Source organism: Rhinatrema bivittatum, chromosome 7 (assembly GCF_901001135.1).
Source record: "Rhinatrema bivittatum chromosome 7, aRhiBiv1.1, whole genome shotgun sequence".
Taxonomy (NCBI): domain Eukaryota; kingdom Metazoa; phylum Chordata; class Amphibia; order Gymnophiona; family Rhinatrematidae; genus Rhinatrema; species Rhinatrema bivittatum.
In genome coordinates, this window is record NC_042621.1 from 60579327 (window position 1) to 60607220 (window position 27894).

Here is a 27894-nt window from a genome sequence, read left to right on the forward strand (position 1 = left end):
TACCATTGGAAATTTGTTATTAGGAGGTATTCAGACTGCATGCACTGGGACTTTTCACCAATTCACATAGTGAAAGTGCACACTCACTCGTGTCTGCTATTTCTGAGGGTACTATGCATGAAGATATAAAAATTCAATATATTCATACATATCTAGATAGATAGATATCTTAGTATTTTTGGATCCAGGCGTCTGCCTTCTGTTCCTTTGGGCTTTACCTCAGTTGGAATTGATCTCTGCTGGGCTACATTCCACCGTCAGGTTTTGTCTATGACTACTTTGGGTTCTGCCCCCCACCACTAAAAGACCTATGGCCCTCAATTCAGGGGCTCCCTCCAGAATCTAGCTATTGCAGACACTATACCTAGCCACTAGGCATTGCCGCTTAGTAATGGCAGGGACTCTTTCTCCCCCAGGGGAAATCAGCGTATCATGTCTGCAGCACCCTCAGCCAGCCAGGAAGCAAAGCCTTGACCCAGGTCCTCGGCGTGGCAACGCACAGTGCTGTGTCTCAGCTACTGGAGTGACCCCCCTTTTTCAAAAATACTTTACGAGCTTTCTTAAAGAGGACAATGCTAGTGCATCACCTTTTCTTTACAAATGTCTTTTATTGATAATTTCATAACAGATGTTTTAAAAGCCTATGAAAACAAACAAAAAACCCAAACCTCATCCAAACTCCTTAAAATTTTTGATGTCCTGATGCTTGGTTACAATTCAAGAATCAGAATGTACCTAGTAAAAATACATTTGCAATCCGTTTTCTAACTCTTCCATGATGACTGACTGCATCATAAGACAGCAGACAATGCTGGTAAAGGCTGAAATCTGTCCCCATTGCATATCAGTAGATACTGCCACTGTACAATACAGAAACAGTATTGCTGAAAATAATATACCTAGCAAGCTTTGTTTTCAGTTTTTCATTTTATTTTTTTTCCCAGGAATTTCCCAGCATTTATCATAACAAATAAAACAGAGAGAAAAACCAGTGGGGAAAAATAAAATAAAAACTGAAAGCAGAAGTCCCTACCCTAAGAGAATGTTTTCTACGATGCTTTGAAATGAAAATGTATTAGAGCCCAGGCAAGCGCCTGGGGTACACTCCAGTCATACTCTACCTGTAAATATCAGCAGGTGTTTTGATATTTGGCAGTTCTGGCATCAAATGCCCATTGCCATTGCTGTTCTTCTTCTTACGCTTTGCCTCCTCTTTCTTTTCACTGAATTTCAAAGTAGTATTCTTCCCTGTGTTTATTCTCACCTGAAGATTTTAAGACATGAGGATCAGGCGAGTGGATATCAAACAGATTTACCTAAGTGAATTAATATGATCACAAAGATCTTAGGACTGCCTAATTTTTTATTTTTTTGCAGTCCAGAGTACTGCTAAAACATGTTTTTCTCTGTTACCACCAAAATCCATCCTTTCCCTGAACACACTAGCAAAACCATTTTCCATTCTCTCGTTACCTCCTGCTCCTCACAGATATCTCGCTGAACCATCTATCCCCATTACAGTCAAAATTCAGCTGCATGACTTCTCTTTCTCCAATTTCATAATGTCTATGAAACCCCAAGTCACTGTACTGACTCTCCATCCGCTTCCGAATGCAGTTCAAGATTTTTCTACTCATCTTCTAAGTGCACTTTCTCTGCAGTCCCTCATTACCTCTCCTATCCACCTCATGAACCGCTCTTGTTGAACAAGCTGTTCTCATCCGGGCCTTTCTCCTCTCCATAACCAACTCCCAGCTCTGCATTTTCCACCTTGCTGCACCTTACGCCTCAAACAGCCTTCCTGAGTTGATCTGTCTTGGCATATTCAAACCCATCTAAAAACCCACCTTTCAAAGACTGCCTTTAAAATCTTAGAGCCTGGTTCTCCCTGATCACAGCTTTGTTGATGGTAACCATGTTTTCTATAATAAATACATTTCCTGAAGTTCCTTATTTGTAAGCTCCAAGGAACACCAACTCTCTCTTGTATCTTACGTCTAGTAATGTTGTGCAGATGACAATTAATAGTAGTAGTTGTAGTAAATCACATTATATAAAGTATATAGTGCTTTACACTGAAACGCAATGCACGGCCACAGCAGTTTTATTAACTTCAACCAGGTGGAAGCGATCACCTTTGCTTCCTACAGCCGCATGTGCTATTTTTTTGATTGGTGTTACTGTACTAAGTGGGAGGATGGGGCAGACACACAAAAGATAGCCTTGGAGCTAGAAACACAGTGTCAAGGTTGCATGGCAGCTAGAAATACTTCTCAAAAAGTAATCTGCTACAGATTACAGATGGCTTCTGGATTACTTTCGCACAGCTATGTATGCAAGTGTCAAGTTCTATGAATTATCCAAATCTGTGTTACATTACATTGGTGACACTGAGGGAATTGCAATGTGATGACTTCCCATGACTTTTGCTCTGAAATTTGTTTCACTTTTTTTTTTTTATAAATAGAGAAGTGTATCAGAAAAGACAATCCCTTATGATCTCTCACTTGTAAAAATTAATCAGTAGTAGTTGCTTTTAGTTTTAATCCAAAATTTAAAGAGTTGGGGGATTAGTTAGCAATGTAAATCAAGGCAAATGGACTGCTCCAAAAAGTAGGCCATTCATGCACAGAGACAGTCCACCAAAACAGGAATGCACAGAGGACATTGATGTCAGCTACAATCAAAATCCTTTCACTGAAAAGATGAATAAAACAGGATAATTATTCCCCAAGTACCTAGCAGGTCATGCAGCAGGGTGCAAACTCCAAATAAGTACATGAACTAGCATGGTCTTGGCCATAAGATGTTGCTTTGTTCATATTTTCAATATCTGGGGGTCCTGCTCTCTCTGGAATGGTACCTGTTTGGCAGTTCATCTCTATGCACACTATTATTTTCGATTATTTTGCTGTATTAGAAATGGGTACCAGCCTGGTCTCTTGTGGCTACTTTAAAAATCTGCAAAAACATTCTGAATTATTATGAAACACAGTAATAAGTCTAACCATAGTATTAATACAGATTACATGCACCTAGTGTCTGAAAATCCTTGCTCCTGATACAAAGGGCTAAGCACAAACTCCACAAAAAAGCTTATCTTGCATGCAGACCAAAGATGTTACTCATTTAAAAATTATTCCAAGTCAATAATTCGTTTTTTCTTTTGGCTCGGCAGTTTCTGCTGAAGTGACCCCGTAGCAGGTTATTGTGCCATGGGCTTAAATTCGTACCTGGGATTTTTTTCCATTTTATAAACTACCCAATCTTGCCTAGCTCAGATTTCACAGAGACAGTCCTCGGCCAGAGACTTCTCCCAGATCCCAGTACTCTCATACGCTGGGCCTGGCCACTAGGTGTCACCACTGCATAATGGCTGAGACTCCCTCCCTGGCAGGGGTATGAATGTTGCTCCCACCGAATCCTCAGCCCTGGCCAGCCCAAACAGGAAAAGCTAGCCTTGGGAATAAGCCGTACCTGCGTCATAGACCGCGACCTATGAAAATGTAACAGTGGCCTCATTGGTTAGTCTCTAGACTAACAGTGATGCTTTTTTTTTCTAAGCCAGCCGCTGAATCACGAATTGATTAGAATCAACTGAAACCAATGGTCTGAATTTATATTAGCATATTTTGACGTTAATACTACTGCAAATGCTATTTTGCTGATCCTGCTTAATAACTATGCTCACTTTCCAGAATGAAACATTTCTACACTGAGCCTGCTCGGGGTTTTGTTCTCCCTGACTGTGGGTCACATCAAAAGAAATCACTTTTGTGTCATGTTTCATTTAATCTCATCTTCTAAGCATCAAATTGACATTGTCTATGTACTGTACATTTACATTCAGCAAGAAAACCTGAGAAAAAATGGCACTGTACAAACCCTTTTAGGTTCAACTGTATGAGAAAAATAAATTGTTGGCACAGAGTCCTCTCTGGCTGCTGCATCATCTTCATCATCACTGTGATAAGGATCTGTACCATTAACTTGACCACTGAACAGTTCTGATTTTCCTCCTTCGTTTTGTACATCGCCCTGAGTAAGAGAGTTTGCCGCTCTGTATGCCACATCCAGATCTGCATTTCTATCTTCTTTCTCCTCTTCAGGAGAAATGATTTCTTCTCTGTTGGCATCAACAGCTTCAGATAATCTATTAAAAACACAAAAAAAAAAGCGTGTGGGGTTTTTTACTTTTAGTTTTCACATACAAAGAAAGAAAACTAATCAGTTCCAAAAAAAAAAAAAACCCAAACAAACTATGTTAATTATGAGGCTGAAGACTGTCAAGACTAGCAAGCAGTGAAATGAAGGATAAGAACAATACGACAGTACGACATTGTGATGCATATCACTTGCACCACGAGTATCTCTGAAATCATCACATAACTTTACAGAGAACAAAACTGCTCATCTGTAATGGGTGGGCTTGAATAACCACTGCAAAGAATCACATATAGAATATCTTTTTAGGGCTTTCCAGGAAAATGTCTAAGCATGCGCGGTGGCTTCTTGTACACTGCTGGCCCCCACTGTTGCTCAGGTTGTCAGCCAGACAGACTCAGAAAAAAAGGTATGCATACGGACTCTCCAAAGGTAAGTGGGTGGGGTTGTGTGGCTTGTTGAACTGTGACATCAGAGGACACCCATTATAGCAAGAAATTTAATTCTCCAATTTTGCCTTTTCAGTTCATTGTGTTATGCTTATGTTACCAGTTTGTCCATATGTCCATTTGCGACCTGTGAGGCCGCAAGCAGGGACAGGATGCTGGTGGTGGTGCTGCATGAGGATGCTGGCACAGATGAGAGAGGGGGGAAGAAGCGGGTGGCCCCCAGCTGTCCCCTTTTCCTCTCTTACCTGGCTTTGCCCACCCCTCCCCTTCTAATTCCAGGGAGTGAAAATGTCCTTTAAACAAGAGACCTTGTAGCTGCGGCAGAGAAACAGCAGCAGCGTGAGTTACCATCACCACGCCCTCCCCTCTACCTAGCTCTGCTTTGAATTCTCCTCCTGCCAGGGGTTCACAGATGAGTCAGTTGGGCGCCCGAGGTAATACCTTAGGCAGGAGCATGCAGTCTCTCTCTTCCTATGGCTGCTGCTCTGCAATCTAGTGATGGCTCAGGTAGCCTGCAGAATCACAGGTCTTGCCTGGCTCCCTACTGCCACTCCATGGACCCACTGGATCGCAGATGGAAGAAACCAAGGTAAGTGCCCCAGCCGCTCCCCCACCAGGCAGTGCAGCTATGAGTAAACTTTGCTCCGCTGGGGTGAAGGAAGGCTAGAGAAGAGCACCTGGTCCTGACTCTGTTTCTGTCATCAACCCTGTTCAAACCCAGGCTCAGATCAAAATAGAAAAGTTCAATTTATCAAAACAACTTTTTTTTTTTCCCCATAGATTGCTCTTAAGTTGCCATTTAATTCTAGACTTATTTCTTTAAAAACATTTATTTTGGAAAAAGAACAAAGGACACAGAACAAGGAAACCATCTAAAACCATAAAATCTGGCAGCAAGGTGGAGAGACTTGGGCTCTACCCCACAAATAGCCATTTGCTTCCACTGACTTTCGCCCATTTTTGTTTCTCATAACCACCACCGATATATTTCCTGGAAATTTTTTTTTTTTAAAAAGACAATTATTTATTTATTTAACAATTTTTATATACCGGCATTCGTAGGACACATCATGTCGGTTCACAATTAACTGAGAAAGGAAATTACAATGAACGAGGATAGAGAGAGTCAACGATATTACAATGAACTAGGAACAAGGATAGAGAGAGTCAACGAGCAGGGATACAACTTTGTAAAACGAACTGGATGATGATTATCCATGTTAAGAATAGGTATGCATCAGGATGTTAAGGATGCATGTACACTTAAGAACTTAACATATGAACTTATTTACAATATTAATATTAAATGCAGGGGCAGGGAGAAGGGGAGAGGGGTAGCGAGGAGGGGAAAGGAGAGGAGGGGGTAGGGGTATAGGAGAACGTTAAGGCAATGGCACTTTCAAGGAAAGGCTGTTTGTAGGAAGAGAGGGGAGGGGTAGGGGGTAGGTCCTTATCCACGCTAAGTCATGGCAATATAGTAATGATTAGTGGACGTTTGGACTGAACTCCACATCTCAGCTTTGCTAATATCTTCTGAGGAAGTAGGACCTTAAAATGGCAATAGACTTCTCTCTTATCCTGATACCTTAGACCTTGACCTGCTCCTCTAAGATCAGACCTGCCACAGCATAACAGTGAGAAAGGCAGTCAAAGCTACCCAATTAGAGATAATGGTCTCTGTCACAGCAAAGGATCTAAAGCAATAAGGGGTGTGGACTTTAAGGTTTTCAGCCTGCACCAGACTGAAAGCAACCATTTTCTTTCCATACAATGTCTGCACTGCAGCTTCTTCCTGTGTAGGAGGCCAAGTGAAGAATCTCAAGGATGAAGGAATGATTAAGATGGAAGTTCAACACCTCCCTAGGCAGGAACTTGAGATAGGTGCAAATCACCCCCCCCCCCCCCATTCTGCCGATATTTCGTGTAAGGGTGAACAAGTCATCACCTGGGTTACAACCACCTTATCCCATGACAATCCCATGACACCGTGGGAGGCCCTAGGGGAGGTTTCAACTGAAGACAACTAAAAGCTGAAATTGGGCTCCTTTCTACAAGGCAGAAGCATTAATTACACAAGTAAACCCTAAGAATTGGTTTTGAGACCAGACTCAAAGATGTAAATGTTCAAGCAGTTTGTACAGGATTGAAGAAAGCATTTTGACAATTCTCCTCATCTAAAAAACATATGACATCTTGATAAAGTCCTCTCTAGAAGCCAGATCTTTCTCAGAAAGACCAATGCTCCACATCACATATTTCTCAACAATCAGACTGAGATAACCAGAGAGGGGTTATCAGGGTGAAGCAATGACCCTTAGTTATAAATGATTAAGGTTTGGAGACGGTCCAGTCTAATGTATTTCCTGGTAGACCTCTCCAGAAGAGAAGGAAACCATATTGGTCTCAGTCAAAATTTTGCTATGTGGATCATAATTCCTGTGCCTATGAGTTTTATCAGTTTTGGCAGCAAGAGGTACCAGAGAATGAACATATAGAAGACCTTCCTCTCAATGAAGGGAGAAGGTATCTGTGGCTGCTCATCTTCTGACTGCTTCCTGGAGCAGAAGATTGGTACCTTCCTGTTTAGGACTGTTGCAATCGGGTTCACCTTGGTCAGAACCCCACTCAAGGAAGGTGTCCATTTGCTATGTTCTTGTTCAAGGACCACACGTGGCATCTAGCAGATGACAGCTGAGTCTGTTAGGACAGCCCTTATACCAGTTATACAGCCCTTAGTTATTGCATGAGAAAAACACCAAGTTTCACAATGTGACAACATTGTAACATGTATTGGAAAATGGAACCTACTCTGAAGAGAGAATGATGTTGAGTGGAGTGCCGCAGGGATCTGTTTTGGGACCAGTCCTGTTCAATATCTTTGTATGCGACACTGCGGAAGGGACAAACGGTAAAGTCTGTTTATTTGCGGACGATACCAATATCAGAGTGGACATGCCGGAAGGAGCAGAGAGAATGAAAAGTGATTTAAGAAAGCTTGAAGAGCGGTCAAAGACTTGGCAGCTGAGATTCAATGCCAAGAAGTGTACAGTCATGCATCTAGGGTGCAATAATCCAAAAGAGCTGTGTGTGTTGGGGGGAGGGGTAAAAAGCTAACATGCAGTGTCTGGGAGAAGGACCTTGGGGTCATAAAGTCTGGCAACCCGAAGGCAGAGAAGCAATGTGACAAGGCAATAGTTGAAGCCAGAAGAATGCTGGGCTGCATAAGAGAGAGGAATAACCAGGAAGAAAAAGGAGGTGATAATGCCCTTGTACAGGTCCTTAGTGAGGCCTCACCTGGAGTACTGTGTTCAGTTCTGGAGTCCATATCTCAAACAGGATAGAGACAGGACGGAAGCAATTCAAAGAAGGCGACCAAAATGGTGTGGGGTCTGAATCGGAAGACTTATGAGGAGAGGCTGAAGGATCTAAATAGGTATACCCTGGAAGAGAGGAGGTACAGGAGAGATATGACATAGATCTTCAGATACCTGAAAGATTTTAATGATTCACAATCATCAAACCTTTTCCATTGGAAAGAAATCAATAGAACTAGAGGTCATGAAATGAAACTCCAGGGAGGATGACTTAGAACTGTCAGGAAATATTTCTTCACGCGAGGGTGGTGAATGCTCAGAATGCCCTTCCATAAGAGGTTGTGAAGACAAAAACAGTAAATGAATTCAAAAGGCATGGGATAAACACTATGGATCCCTAAAGATTAGAGTTGGAAATTAAGAAAATGGTGCATGGGAGTTAACCAGCATGGAGTGGTTACTACGTCACCTAACAGAAGGCATGGGGATAATTGCACTTAACCAATTAGCTTACATGATTTTGACACAACTGCAGCGTCACTCTCTGCTTCGACAGCAGGAGGGAAAAGGGGAATTGGATTCACATGACAATCAACGCTGGACCCTGACTTTTATGGTCCAGGGTACTGATATACAGATATTAGGGGAAAAGTGCAGGACTGCTCTTTCGGCCCAGTCCAAAAGCAAAGCACGCTCAAGCAGCAGCATCGTAAGAATTATCAAGAAGGCTGCTCATCATGTAAAAATGTAGGTAACAGTAAATTTGTATGTGTTCGACAGTTGCTTGGTTTTGATTGATATTACTACTACTTCAACATAAGGCTGAAGGGTAACCTGCACGGAGCAGCAGTTATTATCCTTAACAGAAACAAGGGGGTACCCTGCACGGAGCGGTAGCTACTAACTTAAGAAACTTGCTGGGCAGACTGGATGGACTAAATGGTCTTTTTCTGCTGTCATTACTATGTCACTGCCAACACAAAAGGAGGGATCCTCTAGTTCCTCCCTGCTTGTTCAGGTGGTACATATCTGTTTGTTTTAATTAGGACATTTTTATTGATCACCCAATTTCTTCAGAGCATTGAGAACTATCCTCATCTCCAAGAGCTGATATGAAATGATTTTTTCTTTAAGAAACCAGGAACCCTGGATATGTAGCTCCTCTACATCCCTCAGACCAGTTAGGATACATTTGTGCTGAGCGCAATTTGATTTGCAGTAATTTGGAAGAGAAGATCCTTAGTCAAACTGAAATGGGAGGGCCACCCAGTTAGTCTCTAAGCATCTCCATGACCAGGATGCAGTTCTATATAGTCTCTACATTTGACTGAGCCCACCAAAACCTCGAGATTCATTAGTCTTGTCTCATGTGAAGAAATGTCACAGGAATAACATGAACCTTTGTAGACATGAAGCCTACCATTCTCAGTATAAACCAGGACTGTTATCTGCTGACTGAGTTTTCTCCCCTGCTGCAGTCATGTCTTGGGTTCTGTCATCATGGAGATAACACTTGGATTGAGTCATGTCTACCAGTAACTTGGGAAAAGTCGATAACGAACATCAATAATTTGAGCCATACTGATTTGTTTAGTCCCGCCTGAGATATATTCTTGATCAAGCAATCATTCAGGTAGGGAAACAATGTACTCACAGCTTGGACAAATGTGTCATGACAACAGCCAGACACCTGGTAAAAATCTGTGAAGCAGAAGTTATGCAAAAGGGCAGGACATGTTGGTTTATGTATTTATTTAAAAGATTTGTTTCTTGCACGATCCATAGTACTCGATGAGGTACAAACATACACAATCACAAACATGGACTTGACTCACATATACAATCCTTTAACTGCTTGCTGCTTAGTAAGATCATAAACTTTGTCCCAATCAATTATTTATTTTTAGCCTTCAAGACAATGAACATTTTCACAAGACAAATGAGATTCTTATACTGATATCTATAGCCAACGGTGATGGTTAATAATGAGCAGAATTAAATGCCTGCTTACACAAAAATGTTTTTAGTTGTTTCTTAAATGTTTGAGAACAGGATTATTGAAAGTGTGGTGATCTACCATAATCAGAGACACTTCCTTTGATATGCATATATCCTTATACGGGCGCAAGCTTTCTTGGGAAAGCTGAGAAGACAACCAGTCTCCTTCATTTAAAAGACACGCACTGTGAAATTTGACTTTTGTATTTAGGAGGAGACTGGGTGCCTAGGAGAATTATCTTGAACTTTTCCTTTTTAGGAATGTGTTCAAGCTCAGGTGGTCTTGGGGAGGGGAGCGGAATTCCATCTTAGGAACCAGCAAGAACCTGGAGAAAAATCACCACCATCTCTCCGACAAATGGGATAAACTTGCAAGAGGCAGGTCCTAGTGCAGGGAAGGCTTGAATTGACTGCTGAGGAACCAATCTGGAAGGATTTTCTAAAAATGTCATCTCGAACCATCTTTGAAAATTCAGAGGGCCCAGTTATCTGAGGTTATAAGGAGTCGAGAAGAAAACCGATGCCTCCGCTTAAGTATCCCTCTGCTTTTTCAAGCCTTCAGCGGGAAGAAGAGGCTTTGCCCTTGCTCTTGGCCTTGGCCTTGTCCTCAGTTCAAGGCATCCTAGCCAGCTGAGGTATGACCACCAGCGCAACCTTCAGTTCCCTGGGTCTTGTCATTATGCTCCCAAGGCCAGCTTCAAAGCTGGCCTTGGGAGCATAATGGGCCTTACCCATGCCTTACCCATAATGGGCCTTACCCATAATGGGAGCATAATGGGCCTTACCCATGCTGGACACATAGGTGGCACAGGCTCAAGCTATGCTCAACGGCATCTTGCCACCAAAACCACACAAAGAGAAATCGTGACCTGTGCCCACATACTCGCAACGTTTAGTGAGGTGATCTGCGAGAGGCGCAATTCAGGCAAAGCCACAGCCTTGCTTCTCAGACATAGTAAGGAAAATCAACACCTTAACCAAAAATAAGAAGATATTCTCACAAGAAAACGCGCGTCAAGAAGGAGAAATTTCCCAGCCAGATTAGTGACATTAAATGCGGGTTTGCAGTGAAGAATCACTACTTCTCAGCAAAGCTGAGCGGTGGCACTGAAGAAAGTAAAACATTTCAAAATGCCATAAATCCTATCTACTGGGACAAAAAGGAAACCTAGCTGAAAAAAACGCTAGTAACTGACCTAAAAAAGATCCAACTCAAAAGCCGGCTGTAGAACGGTCCAAAGTACTTCTTCAGATGACGAAATAAGGAAAAAACAGCGGCTACAGGTACAGCAGCATGCAGGAAAGCACCATGCATACCTACAAAGTTTCCCGAGAAAGATTATGCTGAAAACTAAGTCACATGACCTACACGTGGCTCCGTTGCATCTGCTTGTCATCACAGAAAGTGTTCTATGTTTACCGTGTAAGGAGCAGCATTCTGGATGATTATGTACGAGTGAGCAATAAGCTGAAAGTTTTTGCCTTAGGACAAAACTGGGAAATGAAGCTCTCAGGTGGCCCAGACTGGCAAAGGCAATTAGAACAGCTGTTAAAACTTCTGAAGTGTAAATTAAAAACATTTGGATTCAAATAGTCCAATCTGAATAAAGAGAACTTTAGCTTTACTAAATTTAGTATAGCATTGGAACAGCAGATGTTACCTAATACTCTAGAAAAAAGTTTAATCAGTAGTTTCATAAAGCTTTTTATATGTCTACAGCTAAAGAAAATTATTTTTTTTAATCCTCAACTTTTGGGGCATCTGATTTATTCTAAAATAAGAGTCCTAAATCTCATCATCACTAACTACATCTAAAGAAAAAAATACTACCTCTAGATTTGCGGGGAATAAAATAGCAAAATGGAAAACTCAAAAGTTCCTTAAAATTGCAGCTTACACCAATATAAGTGCGGATTATTTAAACATCAAGCATACACCATGATCACAATGTGCCCACATTAATAGTAAGAATATTTTAAGAGGCAGGCTGACCAGACGTGCAGCATATAATTTGAGGGCTGGGTGTCACAGTCTTGCTATTTCATTAACTTGCACCTGAATAATTTAGGTATTTATGGAAATATCCGTACCTTCCAAATTGCCTCAACAATAACTTCAATGACGTTTTGATACCATGTGGCTTCCTGTTTCTCTCTGTGCTCACTTTCTTTCCCTATCTATAGGAAGACTGATTGCTCAAACCTCTCTTCGTTTCTTCTACAACCAAAGCAAGTAAAGCTTGCTTAAGCTATGAGGAGCATTTAATTGGTGGGCTGAAGTTGTATATGCAGAGGAAGAGAGAGGAAGTTTTAATGCTTTTCTGATGTCAATAAAGCTATGTACCCAAAACACCACATTCAGAAGGTCATACATTAGGATTATATTACACACCTATCACATTCGCCCAGTAGTTGCTCTTGATTCTCTAGTTCATCCAGCCTGGCCCACAGATCCTCCAGCTCCTTGGCTTTGACATCTCCTGCAGCATTATGCAGCTCTGCTTCAAAAACATCTGCAACCTTTGGCTTGGAATGAGGTTTGTGGGCAATTCTATGCCTTCCTACACAACAAAATAAACGTGATTTCTTACCTTGAATTAGCAAAAAAAAAATTGTTTGTCATGCAATATTAAACAAAAATTGTAAAAAGCTGCCATCCCAAGCTTTATAATTAATTAATTTCTATGCATGCTTTCCCTTTGTTTTGGTCTTACCACTGTTATTGTTATCAAAACAACTGCATGATTGTCCTTTCATGCATAAAAATAAAACTCTTAACGATTCTAGATTCTAAGGATGTTAGGTATATCCACAAAGCATCGCAGGCACTTAACAGTTCAAGTTTCCATGCACATTGGTTTTAACTAATATGCCTCAGCCCCACTAGAAAAATAGTGTGAGATTATATTACCATATCTATGTCAGTTCATAGCCTCTTTCACGTATCTGACAATTATAGTGCCAATTCACTGCCAACAGTATTTTTTTTCCCCCAAGATGGAATCCTAATAATCAACATAGGTCAGCAAATAACCTTCACCTAATAATGACCTTTTGGCTGTTAACATTGGCCACGTAAATCACCAACCAAGAGCTGAGAAAGAACTCTGCTTATTTGTAACAGGTGTTCTCATTAGTCTCCCAAGTGAGCCATGTGACAGTGATTGGCTCTGAAAGGACAGAATCTTCCAGAGCTCTCTGGAAAAGGATAGATTTCTCTGCACATGAATTCTGCTTGATCAGAGTTGAGAGAAGTTCCCCAGCTTGATTGGTTTCCTCAGAAATATATCTTCTTGGAGGGGAAATGAAATTATGCCTCGGCCAAAAGGTATCTATACTTCCCTAGTACCTTCTGAGTTTCATCGACATCTTCGCCACCAGATGTATGGGAGCATAAGAACTGGACGGGCCCGATGGGAAAGTAGCAGTGCTGTCCACTGAAATGTGGATGGACCTAAATTCAAATCCTGGCAGGTTCTCAGCTCTCCAAGTCAAGCTGGAAATGCTGTGGAGCCAGCGTTCAAGCTGGAATGATTGTCACTGCTCAATAGTGACCCTGAGGGGCCAGATTTGAGGTCCATGGTTGCAGGGGTTTGGAAGGAGCCCTGGTACATGTTTCTTGGCAGATTACTACTGCAATGACCGCACAAAATAAGTTGGGAGAAGATATAAAATAGGGGGAAAATAATAGTCCTGAGGAAGCTATACACAAAAAATTAAAAATTCTGCACACAATATTTTAAAATTCTGTATACTTTGTCAAAATAACACAATGTAATCGCCAAGTAATATTTAATTTAAAATAGCCAAACCAGTAGATAAGGCAATGGCAAAAAGCCAGAAAGATGCTTGGGAACATAAGGAGAGGAACAGTCAGCAGAAAAAAGGATGCCATACTGCCCCTCCCCTGTATAAATCCCTGGTGAGACCTCATTTGAAATGCTGTATACAATTCTGGAGACCACATCTTTAAGAGATGTGGAGGAGGTCTGTCCAGAGTGTGGCTACTAAACTGGTTAAGAGTCTTCATTATAAAACATATAGAGATAGGCAAAGAGATCTAAAGATGTAAATCCAAGAGGAAGGCGGGATACAGAAGATATGATAAGACATTTAAATACCTCCAAGTTATCAATGGAAAGAGAGGTCATAGGATGAAGATGAAAAGGAGTAAACGCAAGAGTAATTTAAGGAAATATTTATTTACAGAAATGATGGTGGATGTATGGAACAGTATTCCAAAGGGTAGTAGAGACAAGGACAGTATCTGCATTGAAGAAAGCATGGGATCTTTGAGAGTGGCAGGTATTGTAGAGCTAGTGTGGATGGGTTTACATAGGCTGTATGGTCTTTCTGTTGTCACGTTGCTATGCAAAAAAGATTACTCAACTATGCTGAATTTGTAGATTTTGGTGCATAATTACTCTAGAAGTACTGGCCACTCTCCTCCTCACCTCTCTCCCTCCCAGGCAAGCTTTTTCCTGGCTTTCACCCAAGGCTTGACCCGCCCTCTGATCCCAGATTTGATTCCTGCCCAGCTCTCTCTCCTCACCCACCCACATATCTTTTTCTTCCTCTTCTCCCTCAGTTTTTCCCCTCTAAGAGACTTCATCGCCGCCCCCCCCCCCCCCCCCCCCAGTTCTCTCGTTCTTTCCACCATCCAGATCTGTCTCTTCCTCCCCCAGGCTCAACCCCTACTATTTCCTAAGAACAAAAGAACATAAGAATTGCCATACTGGGTCAGATCAAGGGTCCCATCAAGCCCAGTATCCAAGAGTAGCCAATCCAAGTCACAAGTACATGGCAAGTACCAAACATTAAATAAATCTCAAGTGATTATTGCTTATTAATTAATAGCAGTTTATGGATTTTTCCTCTAAGAACTTATCCAAACCTTTTTTAAACCCAGTTTACACTAACTCCTGTAACCTCATCCTCTGGCAATGAATTCCAGAGCTTAACTATGCGCTGAATGAAAGAATTTTCTTCAATTTGTTTTAAATGAGCGATTTGCTAACTTCATGGAGTACCCCCTAGTCCTTCTATTATCTGAGTGATTACATTAACTTTTTCAAGTTCTTTCATGATTTTGTAGACCTCTATATCACCACACCTCAATTGTCTCTTCTCCAAACTGAACAGCCCTAACTTCCTTAGCCTTACACCTCATAGGGCTGCCGTTCCATGCCACTTATTTTGGTCGCCCTTCTCTGTACTTTCTCCAGAGTAACTATATTTTTTTTGAGATGCGGTGACCAGAACTGCACACAGAATTCAAGATTCGGTTGATACAGAGGCATTACGATATCCATAGTTTTGTTTGCCATTCCCTTCTAATAATTCCTAACGTTCTGTTGCTTTTTTGATCACCAGCACACCGAGCCGACAATTTCAATGTAGTATCTACTATGATGCCTAGATCTCTTTCCTAGGTAGTAACTTCTAAGACAGAACCTAGCATTGTGTAACTACAGCAAGGGTTATTTTTCCCTGTATGCATCAACTTGCACTTGTCCACGTTAAATTTCATCTGCCATTTGGAAGCCCAATCTTCTAGTCTCACGAGGTCCTCCTGCAATTTATCACAATTCACTTGAGATTTAACTACTCTGCATAATTTGTATCATCTGCAAATTTGATAACCTCACTCGTACACCTTTCCAGATCATTTATAAATATATTAAAAAGTACTGAGCAGCCTGGCAGGTTTGAGAAGCCTCCGGTGCGTTAGGCCCTGCACTTAGACTTTCTCTTGCACGTCGAGTGGTAGGCCACAGAAGCCGTTTTTCTGTGCTCTTGTGCATGTTCTGCCCTCTACAGTCCATCAGTGAGCACAGTGTGCTCAGTCTTTGGACGCACTTTTTACACTCTCAAAATTTTTCACTGTTCCTGTGCTTAACTTGGCGCACAGGTTCTGCATGCACCTTGCCGCACTTCTAGGCGCTTATATTTTTGTGTGCATTCCAATTTTGAGTGCAAGCCGTTCCAACACACGTTTACCGTCGCAATGGCGCTAGTAAGCAAGAAGTCTAAGCGTCTTCCTATTTGTGTTGCCTGTCATATTAGGGCTTCTCAGACTGACCTGGCTTCTAATCTGTGTCAGTGCTGCTCAGATGCTCAGGGAGAGTTGTCTTCCTCAGATTTTGCTAAGCTTGGCTCTTCCCATTCTGATGATGGGCTAGTCACAGCCTTGACTGGGGGGGGGACACCAGATCTTGGTTCTCCCTTGACTGACTCCTCCCCTGGCGAGGGCAGTTCTGTGGGACCAGCTCCAGTTCCTTCTGGGCTTGGTCTGGACCAGTCTACTTTTTCTTTGGTGGAATTTTTTTCAAGGCTTACAAGCCTTTCTTCAGGCGCAGTCCTCCGCTTCCCCCATCCCTGTCCAGTTGGACTCTCAGCTGGTGGTTCCATCCTTTTCCAGTCCTCTGCTTAAGTGCTGGGGCTTGCCCCTGCTCCCTGCGGGTGTTCCTGACAGGAATCCGAGTGGCACTGATGATGAGAGTCATCGCCACCACCTCAAAGGCTTGCTTAAGAATAGCCTCAAATCGAGGAGGAAATGATGACACGGACCAACATGGACGCCTAAGCCTGTTCCTCTGCCTCCTCCACGAATTAATACAGTTTTTGTAGTCTATCAACTCCAGTGGAACCCCCAAGAAAAAGCCGATTTCGGCACGGAAAAGAGCCGCCGACATGACTAGCAAGAAAAAAGCAATCTGGCTCAATTTTCGTTCAATGCTGCAGGATCCAGATTTGCAGCCTTGAAATTGGAGCCAGCTGGGACAGGCAGGGTGACCCCACCCGAGACCATGGAACAGGACTTGCCGGAGCGGGATAAATATAAAGAAACATTGACCAAGAAAGATTTTGATAATTGGTTCGACGAAATCAAGCAAGATATCCATTCTTTAAAAGAAGATGTTAACGAGAATATGGAGAACCTCCGGGTGGAGTTGCACGATCTCGGCAGATGGGTGGAGGCCGAGGGAGTGGCGGAGGACCAAGGATCGAAATTAGCTTCGCTTATCACTGACATAGTGGAACTCCAAAAGAGGCAAGAGGAAGCATTGCTGAAAATGGAGGACCTCAAGAATCAATCTAGAAGGTCCAACATCAGGATCAGAGGCCTCCCTGAGACTCCAGATTTTGCTAATACCATGGATGTGGTGCAAAAGATTTGCTCTGCGCTCCTGGCTACAGAACCTGAACATGGCCTGGGGTCAAAAGCAAACTGAGGTAGTGATTGAACAGGCCTACCGCGCTCTTGGGAATGCCCTGCGGAATGCACTTAAAGATATCATAGCATGCCTACACAGTTTCCTAATTAAAGAGGACTTGATACGCTGTGCACGGCGATTGAGCCCTTTCAGCTGGGAAGGCCATGAACTACAAATCTACAGCGACATACCTCCAGCCACCCTGTGAAGGCGGCAGGAAATTCAGCGTCTCACTGCTTTACTCCGGAGGGATAACATTAGATACCAGTGGATTTACCCTTGGGGCTTGGCAGTCACCATCCAAGGTGTAACATCTCAAGTAAAAACTGTGGAGGACGCCGTCACTATCCTGCAGGCAGCAGGTATAGAAACGCCACACATGGAGAAATCACCAGTTAGAGTCAGCGTACAAAGCCAGCCCAAATGGCAACGAATTGGGAAAGGAGGACATCGCCTCACCAGAAACTCTGTAGGATCAGCGATTTCCGCTCTGGGCCTTCCGTCTTGAAAACTGGGACTCCTTTCAGCCCTACCTGAGTGGGGGAAAGGAGCAGGAGAGTCATGAACAATAAGGAGATTACTTGGTATTACATCGTAATCAACCTGGTCATTACCCACAGACAAAATGGGGTTGATCTAATTTGACTAGCAGGGGTGTTATACAGGGGCTCAATGGGGCGGCCTCGAGGGGTGGCCCAACTGTCCCCCCATAACAGCTAGATACTCAAAGCAACTGTTTATTTGTTTCTTGTTGATGCATTTTTCTATAGTTAATATAGGGAGGGAACAGGCTTAATATTAGCGGAGGGGGAATCAGTAGCAAGCTTGGGGAGGAAGAGCAGGTAGGACGTGGAGGGGGCGGACAGGCTTTCCTCCCTTGGTAGGGGTCTACCTTAATGGTGGGCAGAGTTCTAGAGGGGCAGATGGGGACGAAGGGGGGAGGGAGGGGTTGGGGGGGATGGATCAGTAGAGGTTATAACCATGTAGGGGGGGTGCAGTTTATGTCTACTAAGTGCGCCAGTCTGGTTTTTATAACTGAGGGGCTTAAGATAGATGGTGGTGGAAAGTGATTAAGGGAATCTAACTAGGGAACAAGAAGTAGAGATGCCCAATTGGCGGATGGCTGAAATTAAATGCATCTCACTAAATGTAAAGGGGCTGAATTCTCCTTATAAGAGGCAAATGCTGTTTAAAGAACTTACCAGATTAAAAGCAACCATAGTGTTTGTCCAGGAGACTCATTTAAGGTGCAAAGACGAGTACCTATTGACTTCCAGAAAATACCCTTTACAATTTTTTGACCCCTCTATACCTCAAAAATGATACAGCAGAGTGGGGATTTTTTTTTGCCTAGCACCTTGTTGTCCAGGTGCAAGATATTGCAAGTGATGATACAAAATAGGCAGCTCGTGTTGGTTAGCATTTATTGCCATCCGTCCATGCAGGCAAAGGTATTAGAGGAGGTAAATAAACGGCTCGAAGGGTATACTGGAGCCAGCATAGTTATCGCTGGAGATTTTAATGTTGCTATTACCCCGGCCGTTGATACCGCCTCACGGGCCTTGAGTGGGAAAGGGAAAGCCCGGAAGGCATTAAAACAACTAATTGTCTAGACAACTAGCAGACATATGGAGACTTCAAAACCCGCACAGTAGAAACTATACCTTCTATTCTCACCCTCACGAATCATATAAGAATAGACTATTTATTAATCACTAAGGATTTAGATGTCTGAACGGGCAACAAAAGATACTGAGCGAATAACCTGGTCAGACCATGCCCCAATATATTTGATGTCCCAGGCTCCTAGTGAGACAGGCCGAAAGTTTTGGAGATTAAATGATTACCTTTTGAAGGTGAAAGAATATCAAGATCGCTTAGGGGAGGTTATAGAGAACTATTTTAGCCTAAATGAAGGGGATGAGGCATCACCAATCTCTGTCTGGGAGGGCATGAAGGCTGTAATCCGGGGGCATTTAATTAGTCTAGGTACATATCATAAAAAACAGAAGAGGGCCCCGAAGGGAAGCTCTAATGACTGAACTAGGAGGGTTGGAACATCGGCATAAGCAATACCCAGGGTCCTTCCCAGTTAGGCAGATAAATAAAAAAAGGGAGGAGATTGCTGCACTAGATGCTGAAGAAATAGCATACAGACTGGATATTTTAAAACAATAATACTATGAATTTGGTGATAAAAGCAGCAGGTTGTTAGCCAGGAAGCTGCATTCCAGGAGGGTAAAGGAATTGATATACCGTATTGACATCATCTGGGCTCGCGTTCAGCGCTTTTATGAGGGACTATATACCCCAGAGATTGAAGCCACCCGGGAGGATATTTCCTTCTAATTAGCAGAGATAGAGCCCTCATTGCCTGAGGGAGACCAATTTCAGTTGGGAAAACCGATATTGGAACTGGAGGTGAATAGTGCCATAAAAGATTTAAAATCAGGGAAATCCCCCTGTCTCAATGGATTTACCCCCTCTTTTATAAAAAATATAGAACTTTGCTGCGAGGCCCGCTGGCGAATATGTTTAATAAGATCAGGGAGGGAGGGTGGGCAACTCTTACCATTTGGGAACATAGCGGGTATTACGATATTGCCCAAGCCGGGGGAAGGACCCAACGAGTTGTGCCTCCTATAGCCCATCTCACTCATAAATATCGACCTGAAAATTTTGGCTAAAATCCTGGCTTTTTGTTTGCAAGAAACAATATGTAGGCTCATTCATGTTGACCAAGCGGGGTTATGCCGGGCTGGATGACAGTCGATAATATAAGGAAATTGATTAACCTGACCCATATACCGTAGCTAAAACTAAGGGCGAGCCAGCAATATTTTTGACCATCGACACAGAAAGGCCTTGACCGCATGTATTGGCCCTTTCTGTTTGCAGTATTGGAAAAGGTGGGCTTGGGGGAACTTTCTCCACCTGGGTGCGGGAGCTATACAGGGACCCTCTAGCGTGTTTAAAGATTAACCACAGCTATACGGTGAACTTTCAGATCCACAGGGGGACAACGCAGGGTTGTCCTCTATCACCACTATTGTTTTCCATAAATTTGGAACTTCTGGCAACGGTAATAAGACAAGTGGCAGATGTGTATGAGATTACAGGTGGCTTTCAGCAATATAAGGTCTCACTATATGCTGACGACATCATTTTTTCATTGTCTAGACCCATGATCTCGCTGCCAATGATGATGACGTTAGAACAATTTGGAAGCCTATCTGGCCTGTGGATTAACCCGGACAAATCAGAGATTCTCCATAAGAACATGCCATACTGGGTCAGACCAAGGGTCCATCAAGCCCAGCATCCTGTTTCCAACAGTGGCCAATCCAGACCATAAGATCCTGGCAAGTACCCAAAAACTAAGTCTATTCCATATTACCGTTGCTAGTAATAGCAGTTGTTATTATCTAAGTCAACAATTAATAGCAGGTAATGGACTTCTCCTCCAAGAACTTATCCAATCCTTTTTTAAACACAGCTATACTAACTGAACTAACCACATCCTCTTGCAACAAATTCCAGAGTTTAATTGTGTGTTGAGTGAAAAAGAACTTTCTCTGATTAGTTTTAAATGTGCCACATGCTAACTTCATGGAGTGCCTGCTAGTCTTTCTATTATCCGAAAGAGTAAAAAACCGATTCACATCTACCCGTTCTAGACCTCTCATGATTTTAAACACCTCTATCATATCCCCCCTCAGCCGTCTCTTCTCCAAGCTGAAAAGTCCTAACCTCTTTAGTCTTTCCTCATAGGGGAGCTGTTCCATTCCCTTTATCATTTTGGTCGCCTTTCTCTGTACCTTCTCCATCGCAATTATATCTTTTTTGAGATGCGGCGACCAGAATTGTACACAGTATTCAAGGTGCGGTCTCACCATGGAGCGATACAGAAGCATTATAACATTTTCCATTTTATTCACCATTCCCTTTCTAATTCCCAACATCCCAAGTTAATTTCCCTGCGGATCTCATAAGAAAGGGCAAGAGGAGATTCCCGTTTCATTGGACTGGGCCCCAATAGGTATTTAGGAGTAAAGCTGGGTTTGGATTTTGATTCTCTGGTGCAACAGAATTATCGGCCCCTGGTGCGATCGCTGATTGGGGAACCTTGAACAGTGGGAGAGCCTACAGTTATCATGGTTTGGTAGGATCTCAGCGATTAAAATGAACCTGTTGCCTAAAATTGGACACCTATTTCAGATGTTTATTTTATTTATTTATGCAATTTTTATATACCGTTACACAGAACACAAGATTCTATCTTTACGGTTTACATAGTAAAAATTATACAAAAATTAGAAACAGAATAAATACAATAAAAGATGTCGCCTTGTTTGCTCCCAAGCCATGAGCTGAAACCTCTACAACAGAAATTGTTTTCCTTTATCTGGCGCAGACACCCCCCATGGGTATCCAGATAGGTTTTGTTCAGGTCCAGACGTGAGGGGAGGGCTAGGGTTACCGTCCCTATTGCATTATTATGTCGCCTCTCAGCTTAAGAGTGGAATAGACTGCCAACGTCTGGGTTCTACTAATCAGTGGGTTGAAATTGAACAGTTATTCACACCTCGAGAATTTGCTTTACTCCCCCCCTGGATTACAGACCACACTTATGATTTGGAAGAGGTGGAAGTCAATTCTCGTAGGCTCCAAATCGTATTAAGCCCTTTCCTCCATTAGGTATTTAAGGGATTTTTCAATGGGGCTAAACAACACTACTTTCCAGACATGGGAGGCTAGTGGCCTTGCAAGCTGGGGGCAGTTGTGGTCCAATGGGATTGTCCTCTTCTCAGAGTTACAGAAGACCTTTGGACTACCTAACATGGATTTTCTAGTCTATGCCCAAGTACGGCATTTTTTGCTTACAAGTGGACTTCAATAGGACCTGCAACAAGGCCGTTCAATTTTCGAGGGCTATTGTATTCTTGCTAGCAAATTACGGAATAGTATATCTAAGGTATATCAATTGCTTATCTCCGGGAAGTCTGCTGCAGCAACCCATTTGGTGGGAGGGAAAAAGATATGGGGGCAAGGGAACAATGGGAGGAGTGTTTTCAGGCATTAGGGGAGCTCTCCATGTCAGCGGCAATGATGGCGAATTGTTTTAAACTCTTTTATCGATGGCAATATTCACCAGCTAGACTGACACGTTGGCTCCCCAGGGGCTCCATCTTATGCTGGAGTCAGTGTTCCCGAATAGGCTCATTCATCCATATGTGGTGGCATTGTCTTAAGATACAATCCTTTTGGGAGGAACGTCAGCAGCTTGCAGAGAGAATACTGGGGGTACGGGTCCCCTTACGGATGGAAACTTGGCTATTAGGGCTCCCCCTCTCAGAACTGGTTGATGAGAAGCAGACTTTGTTTAATTTATTATGATAGCAGCCCACCTGTTGGTAGCCGCTCAGTGGAAATCTACTGAAACTCCAAGTAAGTCTCAGCTACTTAAAAAATTAAGACAAATTCAATATATGGAAAAATTGACAGCCATAAGACGAGATACCCTGCCCAAGTTTTATAGAACCTGGACACTGATGGCGAAAAAGGGGGCGGGCTCATGATCACTATTATTCTTGTCGTCATCTCATTAGGGCTTGGACCCCAACCAGGCAATGGGGCCTAGGGATAGAAAAGTATTTGGATTATCTGACCAATCTCTTAATTCATTAAGATTAAGATTGTGATATATCTGTTATAACATGTTCTATGGGATTTAGCTAAGGGATGGGATTGGAGGGGGAGGGGGAAGGGGGGGAGCGTGGTCTAATGGAGAAGGAAGAGAGCTTACTAGGGGACCTTCGGATCATGTTAGTACCACAGTTTGTATTACTCTTTTAGATTATATTATGGCTGTATCCGAACGTTGCTCTTTCTTGTATGTTCAGTTTCATATTTCTCTCAATAAAAATTGTCAAGAATAAAAAAAAAAAAAAGTATAGCCTCAATCCTATCATGCACATCCTTCAAGGCTGCTCTTCCCTCTACGGGGTTAGTCATCTGTGTAGATACAGCACATACCATTGTATCCACTTTGGGAAAACGCAAATGCTCTCTCACAGCCGGATCCAGGGGGTACAGGCTTTCCAAAGTCCGACCTCCTTTAAAATATGCCTCTGGGGGTCCCATTCCAGATCAATCAGTTCCTGAGAGGCATCCATCACAGGGGAAAAAAAACCAAGAGGCTTTACGTAAGGAAACCAAAGTGAGAATCTTCCTCGGCTCTGACATGGCTTCCGAAAAAGGGACACCCAGCTGTTTCAGGGTCTGGGAAATCAGAGCTGGCAGTTCATCTCTATGAAAGAACGCAAATTGGTTCAATACAGTTCCAGCCCTGGAGGAATTTCCCCATCTTTCAGGGAATTAGGATCAACCTCATCATCAGTGCCACCCGGATTCCTTTCGGGAACACCCACAGGGAGCAGAGGCGAGCCCTGGCACTTAAGCATAGGACTGGAAAAGGGCGGAGCCACCAGCTGAGGGTCCAACTGGACAGGGATGGGAGGAAGCGGAGGACTGTGCCTGGAGAAAGGCTTGTAAGCCTTGAAAATAATTCCACCAAAGAAAAAGTAGACGGGTCCAGACCAAGCCCAGAAGGAACTGGAGCTGGTCCCACAGAACTGCCCTCGCCAGGGAAGGAGTCAGTCAAGGGAGAACCAAGATCTGGTGTCCCCCCCCCAGTCAAGGCCGTGACTAACCCATCATCAGAATGGGAAGAGCCAAGCTTAGCAAAATCTGAGGAAGACAACTCTCCCTGAGCATCTGAGCAGCACTGACAGGTTAAAAGCCAGGTCAGGCTGAGAAGCCCTAATATGACAGGCAACACAAATAGAAAGACGCTTAGACTTCTTGCTTACTAGCGCCATCACGATGGTAAACGTGTGTTGGAACGACTTGCGCTCAAAATTGGAATGCACACAGAAATATAAGCGCCTAGAAGTGCGGCAAGTTAAGCACAGGAACAGTGAAAAATTTTGAGTGCGTAAAAAGTGTGCCCAAAAACCGAGCACACTGCGCATACCGATGGACTGTAGAGGGTAGAACATGCACAAGAGCACAGAAAAACGGCTTCTGTGGCCTACCACTCGACGTGCAAGAGAAAGTCTAAGTGCAGGGCCTAACGCACCGGAGGCCGCTCAAACCTGCCAGGCTGCTCAGTTCCCCAACCTCAACGGGAGCAGGAATGAACGTCGGTACGGTGCGCTGAGCACGGAGAATGGAGGAAGTCCTGAAATCCCTCTGTTTCTGATTCAAGGCAAAACTCTTTTTTTTTTTTTTAAACCTTATCTGAGCTCAGCTCTTATCTGCTGAGTACAGACACAGTCTCCGGCTGCAGGGGGAGAGGGCATCTACTATCACTGCCGTGCTTGGCCTCCTGCACCTGCTGCCTTTCAGCTGAACTAGCAGCGAAGTCCACACTGGGAAACCCAGCTACCGGACCAAGGCACACCTCTGAGGGACTACGGAAATCACCTCAGGACTTACCACAATCAAATGAATTCATTTATTTCTTGATAGAAGACAATCTGAACAGAAAAATAATTCAACCAGTTGGTCTGCAGGCAATGGCTATGTCAAAGGAAACTGTGGGGCGGGACATTTAGGTATCACTGCAGGAGAGTGGGTCTTTCAAATTTCTCCTTCCAAAAAAGCTCTAAGCAATCCCCATAGGGAGATACACATCCACTATCTTCTGGAGACGGAGAATACTGGCAGGCTGGGGTCACGACAGGGTTATATATACTATGACATCAGCTTGCTCCATCTCCATCTGCTGGCAGGGGAGCATAAACCCACTGGTCCTGAGTCAGTCTACACTCTAGGAAAAATTCTGTTATCCCATGTCCAACTCCATCTCAAAGAATGCTGATTATAGTGCCAGTGCTGATCACATAGGGAAGTGAAAATCTTTCATGGTTCTTTAACAGTCACTGTCAAAGGCTCTGGACTGGACTTCTGGAGGCAGGTGCATCATGTGTCAGAGACGCTGAGCTCACCTCTAGACACAGCTGCTATAGAAAGTACAGAAACGTCCTACACCTTCTGGCTCTCAAAGCTGGTCTCAAAGTTGGCCTTGGCTAAAAAGCCCAAGGAGTGACCTTTCTCTCGACTCCTTGCATCGAGGAGGAATCAGAGAGGTTGAAGGCCTCTTTGGCACAGCCTTGCCACCAGTAGTCAGTGTGGCTCCATGGTCCTCAAGTCTTTGACCCCTACTTCAACAAGCTGTACTTTAGTTCAATAGTAAGAAATACTCGAAGTCTATCCTTCTGGGCCCAAACCATTCTGTACAACATATTTGCACTAATTTCATAGCTGGAGCTGTCATAGCCTTGTCCCAAACCTGGTGATGATCATGAATGGGCATAGAAGATGCCCATTCATGATCATCACCAGGTTTGGGACAAGGCTTTGCAGTTAGGGCAAAACTTGAAGCCACTGTATGCTTTTCGACGTAAGGAAAATCAATGAGCTAAAATCAAATGAAGACATTTTTTTCTTGATAGAAGACAATCTGAACAGAAAAATAATTCAACCAGTTGGTCTGCAGGCAATGGCTATGTCAAAGGAAACTGTGGGCCGGCGGCTCAAAATTATCAAAGAAGAAAATAAAACTTAAAAAGTGGCAATAAAACTATAGCAAGAAGTAAAAGGGGGATATGGTGTGTGCAGGTGAGTGAAGGGGGGAGCTGGGTGAAAAGCCAGAAAAGGAAGAATACTGAACTAAGAAAATGAATCTGATACCAAGATTGGACAATCTTGTTAGACAAAAAGGAACAGAGTGGAGCCACAGGGATGTGGGCAGCACAGGAGCTACCCTGCATGAGCAGAGAAATGGTTTTGATTTTCCAGAGAGCTCTAGAAGATTCTGTCTTATCACTTCCAAGCACAATCACGACTAACTTGTATGACTGTGTGCCTTCTTGTCTTCGGAGAACCTTTATTTACCATGAAGTCTTGTAAGCAACTCAGTCTCTTAACCGTATATCACTTTGATGGCTTTTTTTTTTTTTTTAATCCAGTAGTGAAAAACTATTTTATTTCCCTACTCAAATACAATTACACTTCTGTTACTAAGAACACTCTTCTCCATGCTAATACTGAAGGGATTCTGAAATTGGTTTCAATCTTGCTATGAACTGAAATCCTTCTAAAGGAATTTGACTTAACAACAGAGAGCAAAAGATCAGCGTAGCAAAGCAGGCACTGATGCACTGATTCTTATATCACACCGCCAAGTGAAGGAGGCAGAACAATCTCCAAATAAATAAAAGTTCTGATTTGTTAAATATAGAGAGCAATAATCAAAAGAATTTCCGAGGATAAAACCGTGTTTTTATTTGTAAAATGGGCTCTTGGATTACTCCCTCCCTATCTGCCAGTAAAAGTATGCATGGTTTGTCAACATGTGCACTTTTATCCACAGACTGCAGAGGTGGACCCTAGGGGCAAGGAAAGGGAAGGAGATTTGATTGTTCAAAACTACACGTATAGTTCTGTGGCAAAAAATCATCCTCAGAGAAAGCATGCACAAACCTTTGTGGGCCATTTTTCCTTGGGCAATGCAAAGTTTCCGGAATAGTTTTGTTTGATTATTGGTACAAACCCTGTGAATAAAAGTACCTATGGAGTTTGGACCAAGGCACCTAGTTTTATTTACCTCTAAATAATTGAATGAAACAATAAGTATTTTCAGATTTACTCAGCATGTTCTGAAAATCTACATTCTGCTAACCATCAACAGGAAAGTATAGCTGAATACTAGTGGTGATTAGTACCTTTTGCTGATACATCTTCATTCTCAGTTTCTTCTCGTATGTCAAAAAGATCACCCGCTTCCTAAATTTAAAAAAAAAAAATGTATATTATGGAGTACCTTTCACACTATTCATTTGAAAATGAATAGTATAACTTGCATAACTTATTATATAACATATGATTGAAATGATATGTAACCCAGCAAGGCAGTGACCCTTGTTACGTCCCTTCTATACTCATAAGCTTTTTGTGTCTGGGTATCCATGGCTCTAGCTTTCAGCTGGTTCATGTTTCTACCCAATAATAATGGAAAGACTTACATCAGTCATTTTCTGCAAATCTTCTGTAAATTCAACTCTGGATTCAAAGTTTTTCATGACCACCTGCAAATCATCCAGTGTTTTCCTTACATCTGAAATAAAACAGCAAAAATAATCACTATGTAAAACAAGGCGCATACAATAACACTGAAGATCTTCAAAGGGGATCTATACACCTATACAGAATTAGTCAGGAATATTACTTGTTTGAAAATCCCTCTAAGGTGGCTAGATTTAGAAACGCTGAATCCCTGGAAGGGGGTGGGGTGGGGAATGCGTAACATGGTTGAGGAAGAAAACAGGCCATGTCCTGAATATTTAAACAGATCAGTGTTTCCCAACTAGTGTGCTGTGTCTGAAATGCAGATATGCTGCATTCTCCTTTTCTCTTTCACTCCTGGCCTGCAGGATGTCCTCCCGCCAGCAGGGGCTGTGGGAGAGCATTTATTTCTTTTAAAGCGTTTCCTACCCGCCCTTCCTATGCTCAGGGCAGGGTACAGCATCACATTCATAATTAACATACAATAATCACAAATAAAATGTCAAATAAAATGCAAGTAAAGGTTACATAGCAAATTATAAGAATACATTAAAACATTATAATGAAAATCATAAAAGCAAATAAAATAAAACAGAATATAACATCAAATCAGCCTCATAG

At 42.8% G+C, this 27894-nt stretch overlaps 1 protein-coding gene across 7 annotated transcripts in view; it reads right to left on the reverse strand.

Annotated features, from left to right (window-relative positions):
• Positions 1-27894, reverse strand: part of URI1 (URI1 prefoldin like chaperone) — a 186094-nt gene that overhangs the window by 3995 nt on the left and 154205 nt on the right. For all 7 annotated transcript variants that reach the window (XM_029608442.1, XM_029608443.1, XM_029608439.1 and 4 more), the window contains 5 exons: positions 27234-27325; positions 26934-26994; positions 12318-12486; positions 3886-4153; positions 1122-1264 (listed from right to left, as the gene is read on the reverse strand). In XM_029608442.1, the coding sequence (XP_029464302.1) occupies positions 1122-1264; positions 3886-4153; positions 12318-12486; positions 26934-26994; positions 27234-27325 (733 nt within the window). The remainder of the gene's footprint in view (positions 1-1121; positions 1265-3885; positions 4154-12317; positions 12487-26933; positions 26995-27233; positions 27326-27894) is intronic.